This window comes from Pelecanus crispus, chromosome 4, assembly GCF_030463565.1.
Source record: "Pelecanus crispus isolate bPelCri1 chromosome 4, bPelCri1.pri, whole genome shotgun sequence".
Taxonomy (NCBI): Eukaryota; Metazoa; Chordata; class Aves; order Pelecaniformes; family Pelecanidae; genus Pelecanus; species Pelecanus crispus.
Window position 1 is genome coordinate 59,049,627 of NC_134646.1, and position 9,970 is coordinate 59,059,596.

Below are 9,970 nucleotides of genomic sequence, written 5' to 3' on the forward strand. Positions count from 1 at the left end.
TTACTGTCTTGCGATCAGGGTAGCCAGCAAAGGTTTTAGGGAAGTAGAGAAGCCCGCTGTTGCTGCCCTCAGGGGCCCAAAAAGCCCGCCTTGAAGAGGCCGCTGCGCCCACGCATGCGCGGCACCGCCCACCCGCGAAGCTATTTCCGGTCCTCGCCAGGTGCTTCCGGGTTGCGCGCCGGGTTCTGCTGGAGGTGGAGGGCAGGCGCTCCGGCGGTTGGTGGTCCCTGTCCGTCTGTTCTCCCTCCCTCCCTCCCTTCCTTTCTTTCTTCTTCCCGGTTCTGCTTGTGACCGCTGCGGGCTCTCCCGGCGGTGAGCGGGGCCGGGGAGGGTGGTGTTCGTTGTCGGGGTGAGGCTGGGCCCCGCTGCCGGCCGTGCGGCGGGCGGCGGCGGCCGCAGGGCCCTGGGCGGTGTGGGGGGGGGGGGGAGGCCGCGGGGCCCGGGGCCGCCTGGGGGGAGGGGGGTGCTGTGCTGGTGGGGTGAGGGCGGTCCGGCAGGAGGTCTCTTCCTCTAACAGCATAGACTCGCCAACCTCCCCAAAAAATACCCCCAGCGGAAAATCCGTGGTCGTTCTGGTGCCCATTCGCGAGTCGCTCCTGTTTCTCTTGGAGAGCATCACTGTGTTTTGTGGGCGGATTCTATAAAGCTTTATGAGGCTGCCCTAAAGCCACGGGATCTCTTTCTGGTGGCCTGTTTTTCTGCCCTCCTCGGGCAAACGTGAGCGTAACCTTTTCGGTATCTGTGGAATAGTGTTGCCTCTGCAAAGGTGAGTTTGACTTGTGGTTTTACTGTCAGGGGAGAGGAAGCAGCATAGTCAGCAAAAGGTGGTCATCATTTCCTCTGTCATTTAGTGTGAAGAGCAAATGTTGCCCTGTTAAGCACTACTGTGGTTTAACTCATATTTCTTCTAAAACTGGCCTCTCATTTTTGGGTCAGCTAAGAGTAGTGTGTGCTGGTGGTGCTTAGGCACTTAGTTAGCCTTAGGCTTCTGACAGCTGTATTGCTTTTTGGCTAATGCCAAGCACACTCGGTCGGACCTGGGAAGAGAAGAGTAATGCACTGCAATCTGGCTAAGGAGCCTCAGTCTTTATGATAATTACCTGACTCTGTTAAGCAGAAACTCCCAGGGAAATGAGTTTTACTTAAATGCAGGAGATGCTGATGTACTTTTAACAGCCAAGTTTGTTTTCTAGATACTCATCTTAATGGTTGATGTAGTTGTACTCGAAATCAGAGCCTGTAAAGAATGACTGACTGACTTCTGTTTAAAGTTACGTTGAAAAGAAAATGTGACCTCATAGGTATTTTTTCCTGTGAATTGTAAAGATTTCAAATATCTCTAATACTTTAACATTTTTTTGCAGATTAATAAGCTTACTGAAGCATTGTTATGGAGCTAGAATGGGAGTGAAAGGAGTTTTTATTGTTTATTTCAAATACCTATTTGGAAGACAGAAGCATGGGGTTATGCTGGGCCTTGTTTCTGAAATTTTAGGCATTCAGCTGGTCATGAGAAACAGGAGTTGATCTCAGTGTTTGTTTACTTATTTGTTTGCTTTTATTTCAGGCACAGTATGTCCTCTTTTCTAACAGTAACAACTAATTAAAAGGTTGAAGTTCAAAATGGCTTGTTCTCATTTTGTTTCAGCTTTTTCCTACAAGTTACTTTAAATTAGTCTGTGAATTTTAATAAATATTTTGATTGTGATCTATCACTTGGATTCTGTAGCTTTTCTTTTGATTGTCCAACAGTCCAGCTTGGACTAGGACTGCAAGAGTGCAATATGCTTATGCAAGTAAAATATACTTTATTTAGCACTATGCATCATCAGTATAAAAGGTCACTTTTTATCTCTTCTGTAATCTGAGAGTTTTACAACTATTCATATGGTGCTTATTTTTAAAACTTTGACATTTTCTCCAGGTTTAAGTTTATTTTATCATACAAGTTCCTCACGGCCACAATGAGGCTAGTAATTCTTGAAGATTACGATCAGGCTAGTGAATGGGCAGCAAAATACATCTGTAATCGTATTATCCAATTCAAGCCAAGTCAAGGAAGATATTTCACGCTTGGTCTACCAACAGGCAAGTTTTGTTCAAAGCCTATGTAAATGACTAAACCTAGAACTATGTTTGTATCATTGCTAACAGATACAGCATTTAAAAGAACACAAGTACCTTTTTGGTAATACTCCAATGTATTTCTATTTAAATATGGTTTTGATTCGTGTAAAAAGTTGTGATAGTTTGAGAGCTGAGAAATACTAAATGAGAACTAACAGATTTCTTTTATGTTGAAAAGCATTGTAGCAAAATCCAACTGTGAAGAAATTTAAATACACTGAAAATGTTGTGCAGATACATAGAACAGTAGAAAAACTTTATTTAACAGGGAGTACACCTTTGGGATGCTACAAAAAGCTGATAGAATATCACAGGAATGGAGATCTCTCTTTCAAATATGTAAAGACTTTCAACATGGATGAATATGTAGGTAAGATATGTTAATTGTTTGAGAACACACTATATTCATAACTTTTTTCCTTTATTAAAACTGTTAAATACTTGACAAAGCAAGATCAGTCTACTATGTTTGTACTTCTGAGTTAGATTTAATACATGAGGTCATCTTAAGCATTTTTCTCTCTTCTTTTATCCACAAAAATGCAAATAATAAACTAGTCCAGGTGGATCTTGGGCTAAATTCAGTGCTTGTAAATTACTTTACAATACTTCTGTAGAAAGTATGTTGTCACATAGTACTGTGACTGCATTCTTTTAAAGACTTTATACTTGCATAGGATGTATGTGAAGGAAACGTAAACCATTTACCTTGTACTTGCCAATAGCAAATCTTCTTAGTGTAGTTTCAAATATTGCTTCATCTGACTTCTTACTTAGGTTTGTCTTGCATGCCCTACATTGGTTACACATAGACTAGAATTAAGTCTGTTTGGTTAAATCTTGTAATATATTAATTTCACTCCAAATTATTTCAGGGCTTCCCAGAAATCATCCAGAGAGCTATCATTCCTATATGTGGAATAACTTCTTTAAACATATTGACATAGATCCAAATAATGCTCATATCCTTGATGGGAATGCTCCAGACTTACAGGCGGAATGTGATGCATTTGAAAAGAAAATTGAAGATGCAGGGGGGATTGATCTGTTTGTTGGAGGTATGAGGAAATGCTCTATGGCTAGCTATGATTCCAACAAATACATTGACTCTTCAATTGCTATTTTCCTAACTTGGCTAAACCCACTATTTTTAGTTATGGTGTAAGAAAGTTCTGTGACTAACACAGAATCAGTATGAATACCAAAACAGAATGGTTGGTGTCCAAGTTTCTAACAACTTGATTTCAAGTATGTTTTGAATGCTTTTTACTGAAAACGGGGAACCAAAAGGAAAGAATGAGTTCTAAAACTTTTTTATTCATTTACATATTCATTTACAATGTTTGAGGATATTTGTTGACTTGCAGGTCTGGAATGATTTACTTTTTTTAACTTTGAAAAGGCATTGGTCCAGATGGCCACATTGCATTCAATGAACCCGGATCAAGTTTGTCTTCAAGAACAAGATTAAAGACTTTAGCAATGGACACCATTTTGGCAAATGCTAAATACTTTGATGGAGACTTATCTAAAGTACCAACTATGGCGCTAACAGTTGGTGTGGGTACAGTGATGGATGCTAGAGAAGTAAGAACTTGTTTAGTTCTAGTTGCATGTGTCTGTTTTCAAGACTAGTTGGTATTGATACTGGGATTGAAAGTAAAGAGACCTTTGTTTTGCAGGTGATGATTCTTATAACAGGTGCACATAAGGCTTTTGCATTATACAAAGCAATTGAAGAAGGAGTCAATCATATGTGGACAGTTTCTGCTTTCCAGCAACACCCTCGTACTATCTTCGTGTGTGATGAAGATGCTACTTTAGAACTAAGAGTTAAAACTGTGAAGTACTTTAAAGGTGAGCACTGAATCAGAGGTTACATGTGTTTAAAAAAACGCAAATTTTAAATTATATTAAGGCTGAGCCTTCCAACACTTCACAGTAGCTAATGTATAATGTTATATATTCAAAATACTAAATGTTAACTTATTTCTTGTTAATGGAAAAGTGCTAGGAGGCATAACTTGTGTTCCTTACATTCCTGACAAATCTACTTTGTAAAAATACTTCCTTTGTTTCCAATTTGAAATGATAGTTTAGTAATCTTCAACTGTATGTAAAACAGCAGCAGTCTAGTGTTCCAGACTACTGGTCTTAAATATACTGGAAAGTTTCACTTAAAGAAAACTTGATACATTTATTAATCATGATATATTTTCATGCTGCTTTTGCTGTGTGCTGTCTAGTAAACTTGAAATGTGTGATACAGACTTCAAAGCCACCTGAGGACATTTTTCATGCATTGCAATTAGCATAACAATCTATACTGACTTTTAATACATTGCAGCCTTTTACTGTGCTTTTCATATTTGTAGTACGTATATTGAGGCAAGTTAAAAGTTGGGATTTTTGTTAGTCATTGGAAGTTGCTAGATATGAAGTCTGTTTCACTGAGACTGTAGAAGCTGAGAAAAGTAGTTTTCTCCTAACTATACTAGCACAGCAAATGCAATCATGTAAATCACTTGTCTTTCTCACTAGCAGGGATACTGTAGTAGTTGAAGCATCCGAGAGCAAGATTGTAATTTATGAAATTATTTTTTAGAGCATTATATCACCAGTGTCCATATATGTATCAGATTGCAGTTCTGGCATCAATGTGATCTTTATCCTAATACCATTTGTGGCAAACTTCTTAATTTTGGATTTTTTCCAGTATGCTGTTCTTTGCTATGTAGTGTGTGTGTGTTAGTCCTTACCTGTATCACATTGCTAGATAGTACTTATTGTTGTTTTCAAAGACAAACTTCTTTAATTGCTTGGATAAATTTTAAACATTATCCTGTATTTCATATAAACAAAAGCTTTACTTGGGAAAGATATAAGCCTAATGAAGAATTACTAAGTATGAATGACGCTGAACATTGCTTTAAAAAAATCAAGGGCTACCGTATATGAATGTGTGCTGTTGTGTCACACTAATTACCCTGTAATACAGAGCAATAGAATTCTTAAAGATTGTTTAGTTTAAACTTGCTTAAGTTTACCTATTCTCAAATTGCTGAGATTATCCCCTCTTAAGATGGAGGAGAAATCAGTGTGGGTCAAATTCGGAATTCTTTCTGAATCTTGATCTTCAGGTTAAACTTCTTACAAGCTAGGTAGTTCTTAATGACTGCTAATTATGGCAGCTATTTACTGTGATTTTTCACCATTTAAAAAACCTCAAGGTACTATATGAAACTTCAAATCTTTTTGATAATCAAGTACCACACTGGCTGGTAACTAGACTAACTCTTACTCTACTTTTTTCTAACTTTCTGAAAACCTATTAGAGGCTAAAATAATCAAGTGTACTTAAATGTTCTTATTGGAAAAGGGAAAGGTAACTTTCTTGCAGAATGAAGCAGGATAGTTTTTCCATACTTGTGCATGCTCTCCTGAAAACTGTATGCAGATATCTGTTTATTCAAAGCATACTTGAATATCTTGAATATACAGCGAGACTTTCCTTTGAAATAATTGTTTTGGCATCTGTCAAGTAAGGACTCTGCACATCTTTAAAAAAAGCTTTTGTTTCTAACTGTTTTTCCTGAAACAATTTCACAGGATTTAAATATCCTTCATGAAATATGGCAGAGGCAATACTTTGTAAGCATTTTTCATGCCTCTAGGAAGTGGGTAATTATGTCCTTTTCATTTCCCTTTTTTAGAAGAGAAAAACACTGGTAGGAAGTGGGAATGCTTGAAGTACAAAACATGGTTCTAGTTTGAGTGTGTGTGCAGCTGTTACTCTTTCAGTACAAATGGCTTTTGTATCAAATATATACTTAATATTTTCTCACTTACTGTTAAACTCCTGAAAAATATAACTGACTTGATCTTTCCCACGTACATCAACCCAATAGCTATCCTTCATGAAATCTAAGAAACTGTTTTCTTTAGTTATGTTGCCTTCTAAAGTGTGCTTTTTTCTTTTTGCACAAATATCTGAAGCTAAGTCACTACCTCTAGAGGTAATGAGCTGGATTCTTGAGTTGGTTATAGGTGTGTTGGCTGTTTAGTATGGCTGAATCCTTCACTAATTGGAGAAGGAAATAGTAATGTCTGCATTTTATATTAAATAATCACACAGTGATTAGAAATAGATGCTACATCAAATGCCTTTTGTTGTGGTCACCTGCAGTAATGACCTCAGATTGTATAGTTACTCAAATTTCATGTTGCTGCAGTTAGCGCTGTTTGCCACCAGATGCATCATGTAGCAAAGGTATTTGAATGTTCTTTGCCATAGATAATCACTAGAATGTGCACTACTGTCAGACTTCTTTAATGGTTTTGAAGAAAAATTCTCTACTTTTAATGTTGCATATTACTTAAATTTGTAATTTTAGAAGTTACTCTTTAGTTGGTGCTAAAATGGACTTTTACTTTACAGATAGTGAACACTGATCAGTGACTGTTTATTAGTCCTTAAGGTGAAATGAGGTTAAAAACATACCAGTGACTGAATGTCATACATACCTAGATGTAGGTAACATTTTTACTAAGTTGTAACAAAATAAAGCAAACAGCACCATTTTTAATCTTTTCGGCACCTTCCAAAATTAAAGTATCTGAATGGGGTGGGTGGGGGGAAACTCCTCCCCTAATCACAACTATGGATGACTTGTATATGACCAAAAAAAGCCCAGCTAGAATAGAAAGCAGTTAAACTACTGAAGTTCTGAATCTGCATTAACAGTGTGGATACTTTTAGTTTGGTTTTGCCTGTTTAGGACCACAAGTACACTATTAATAACAAAGACAGTAATACCACAATGCTAGAACATTGCAATTCAAGCTTTAAGTAAAAGTATCACTATGTGTACATCTGATTTTATTGACAAGTTGTGGTATGAAGGAATTTTACATTGCTGCTATGCAGTTTTTAATACAAAGGAAAGATGGGCGGATTGCGTGTATTCACTTCATTTGGAAGTATTCCAGATCTACTTTTTGACAGGTGTGTTATCAGAGAGCTGTCTTGTCTATGCTCACTATACAGAAGGTGTCAATAGTATTCAAGTGATACAGGAGTATATATGCTGTCTTTAACTTCTGATTTTAAACTACTTTTAAATAGCCATTGTTATTCTCTTCAGTGTACTATTTAAAATGTATACTTTGAAGCAAATTCCAAATAAAAGCGTGGATAGAAAGATGCATTGAAAAAGTATAACTAATGTAAAGCTGGCATTGTTGCTTTCCCCCCAAGGTTTAATGCATGTGCACAATAAGCTTGTGGACCCACTGTACAGTATGAAAGAAAACTGAAAGAAGAATTGAAGAGGAACTCCATGTGGGTCAACAGCAGCAGTTTTAGGTAGCAGATGAGTTCACTGCTATGCAATATGCTGAAAATTGTTTAAAAAGGTGAATCCTAGGTACTGTATTTTTTAAAAGGTCCAATATCTGTACATTCACATTCCGTCTCTGTGTTTGTGTGTTTTGCTTTAACAGTAGAGCTCTGTTGTTGGCTGGTATGTAACTAAATGGAATAGAACAAACCTGTGGGAGACTGCATGTTATGTAGGGGGGGGGAAGCAGAGCACTTATTCTAGCACAGCAATGTAATGCATCTGCCTTGCATTAGAGAAACTGGTATTTTATTTCCAGGAATTTGTAATTTTTGGCTTGATTAGTATAACTACATTTTGCATCTGTGTCTCTAGGCAGAATGGTTTTGGCCTTTGTCAATACTATGGACTTGTAATAGTTGTACAATTTCTACTATGAAATGTTCTGTTTACATATATCTAATGTACACTGAGCTTTTGCACTTGGTTGCCTTAAATTTATCTTAAACAGTTTTTGGGCATCTCAAGTCCTGCTGTACAATTCAGGCAAATAAAAAATACAGAAACAGTGCCTAAAAATGCACCAAATTCTTGAAAGTTGTAACTTACTCCCCACTGTTTCTTCTCATATATTTCAAGTTACTTTAGGATTTTTATAGTTAATTGAACTTTATGAATACTCCTTTCTTAGAGGTACGTGTTTAAATGTACCATTGGTGTTACTATTAAATGCCTGAAAAGAGGTTAATTGGCAGGAATATGTCTGCAACTTTAAATGATCATGTATTAAAGTCAACTATTAATCACTTTGCAATAGTTACCTGTCATTGTATCATTATAAACATGAGCTGTTACAAGGAATGTTATTTCCTACTTTGAATAGAAGTAAAACTGAAATATAAATCTATAATGTCAGAATTGTTTTGTTTCTAATAGAAAATCTGCCATGAATAAATACTTTGGGGTTTCATGGAGAGGTTAGTAGTTTTGTGCCTTTGTTTACTGAAGGAGGAAGTTAAGAGTTTATTGGTTTAGACTCTTTGTGGGGTGAGGCAGAGTATGCCCTTGTGTAAAATTCTCACTGGGAGAAAGTGCAACAAAGCGTAACATCAGCAAGTTTTCACCTAGATAGATGATAGGCAGGTACCCTAATGAACAATTGTTCATTAAAGCAACAGCCTCCCCAGGGATGTAGTAGAGTCCCCACTGCTGGAGTTTTTCAAGATATGATTGCACAGGGTGCTAGATAATCTCATCTAAAGCTCACCTTTCCCATAAAGGGTGCACTGGATGGTCTTTCAAGGTCCTTTCAAACCTGGACTGTTCTATGAAATTTACAAAAGGCTGGAAGAGTTGGTCTTGAGCAGCGTAGGAAGCCAAGCCTTATGTTTCAGTTCTTAACAGTAGTTTGGACAAGCACAGATTGAAAACAGGCTTTCAGATTTCAGACTCAACTTCTGCACTTGCATTTTTGAAGTGTAATGCAACATTGTGGGGAAAAGGTTTAAAAGACTGTGCTTCAGGAGAATGCTGTTACATGTAGCATTTGACCCACAAAATGCATTATTAGCCTTATGTTCTGGTTTCAGCTGGGACAGAGTTAATTTTCTTCCCAGTAGTGGGCATAGTGCTGTGTTTTGGATTTAGTAGGAGAAGAATGCTGATAACACACTGATGTTTTAGTTGTTGCTAAGTACTGCTTATGTTAGTCAAGGAGTTTTCAGCTTCCATGCTCTGCCAGGTGCACAAGAAACTGGGAGGGGGCACAGCCAGGACAGTTGACCCAAACTGGCCAAAGGGCTATTCCATACCATATGACATCATGCTCAGTACATAAACTGGGGGGAGTTGGCCAGGGGGCTGCAATCGCTGCTTGGGGACTGGCTGGGCACTGATCAGTGGATGGTGACCAATTGCATTGTGCATCACTTGTATATTCTTTTATCGTTATTATTACTTTCTCTTCCTCTGCTGTCCTATTAAACTGCCTTTATCTCAAACCATGGGTTTTACTTTTTTTCTTTTGATTCTCTCCCCCATCCTGCCAGGGGAGGAGGGTGAGTGAGCGGCTCTGTGGTGCTTAGTTGCCAACTGGGGTTAAATGACACTAGTTTGCCATTTTTAGTCTTTACAGCTACATAAAGACTTGGCTTTATAAAATAAGCACTTATATTTCAAAAACTGTCAGACTAAAAATAATCTTGAATTTAGGTTACTATTAAAGGAATTCAAGCACATTTTTTATTTTAATGATCATGATCCATCTTGTGGCAAAACTGGGAATTCTGTTGAGGAAACAGTAGAATTTAGGTTCAAGCATGAGTGGAGATCCATAGCTTTTATATCCCTCTACTTCTAAAAGCTTTTCCTTCTTGCACCTCCTTATTTTTTTTTCTTATTCCAGAGCACCTTTCAGTCTTCTGCCTCTCTTGCCACCCTCAACAACTAAAGCCCTTTTTTGTGCTCTCTCAGGACACATAAGACCATTCGTAACCATTGGCACG

The 9,970-nt window shown here is 37.7% G+C and overlaps 1 protein-coding gene across 2 annotated transcripts; it reads left to right on the forward strand.

Annotated features, from left to right (window-relative positions):
• Positions 1 to 253: 253 nt before the first annotated feature.
• GNPDA2 (glucosamine-6-phosphate deaminase 2) lies at positions 254 to 7,600 on the forward strand. Of its 2 annotated transcripts, XM_075709203.1 has the most exons (7): positions 254 to 312; positions 1,925 to 2,092; positions 2,400 to 2,497; positions 3,003 to 3,185; positions 3,530 to 3,714; positions 3,810 to 3,984; positions 7,385 to 7,600. In XM_075709203.1, the coding sequence occupies exons 2-7, from the start codon at positions 1,965 to 1,967 to the stop codon at positions 7,441 to 7,443; spliced, it is 828 nt and encodes a 275-aa protein (XP_075565318.1). In that variant the 5' UTR covers positions 254 to 312; positions 1,925 to 1,964; the 3' UTR covers positions 7,444 to 7,600. The 2 variants fall into 2 exon arrangements, with proteins under 2 accessions (XP_075565318.1, XP_009488197.1); XM_009489922.2 differs by lacking the exons at positions 254 to 312; positions 2,400 to 2,497 and having other exon boundaries at positions 1,875 to 2,088.
• The last annotated feature ends 2,370 nt before the right edge of the window (positions 7,601 to 9,970 follow it).

What these genes read in the sequence shown, in the direction of transcription:
- GNPDA2 (XM_075709203.1), top strand. Translation starts at nt 1,965, where the DNA reads ATGAGGCTAGTAATTCTTGAAGATTACGATCAGGCTAGTGAATGGGCA. An exon ending in CAACATGGATGAATATGTAG is followed by an intron (nt 2,498 to 3,002) that starts GTAAGATATGTT and finishes AAATTATTTCAG; the next exon opens with GGCTTCCCAGAAATCATCCA. An exon ending in AACTGTGAAGTACTTTAAAG is followed by an intron (nt 3,985 to 7,384) that starts GTGAGCACTGAA and finishes TTTCCCCCCAAG; the next exon opens with GTTTAATGCATGTGCACAAT.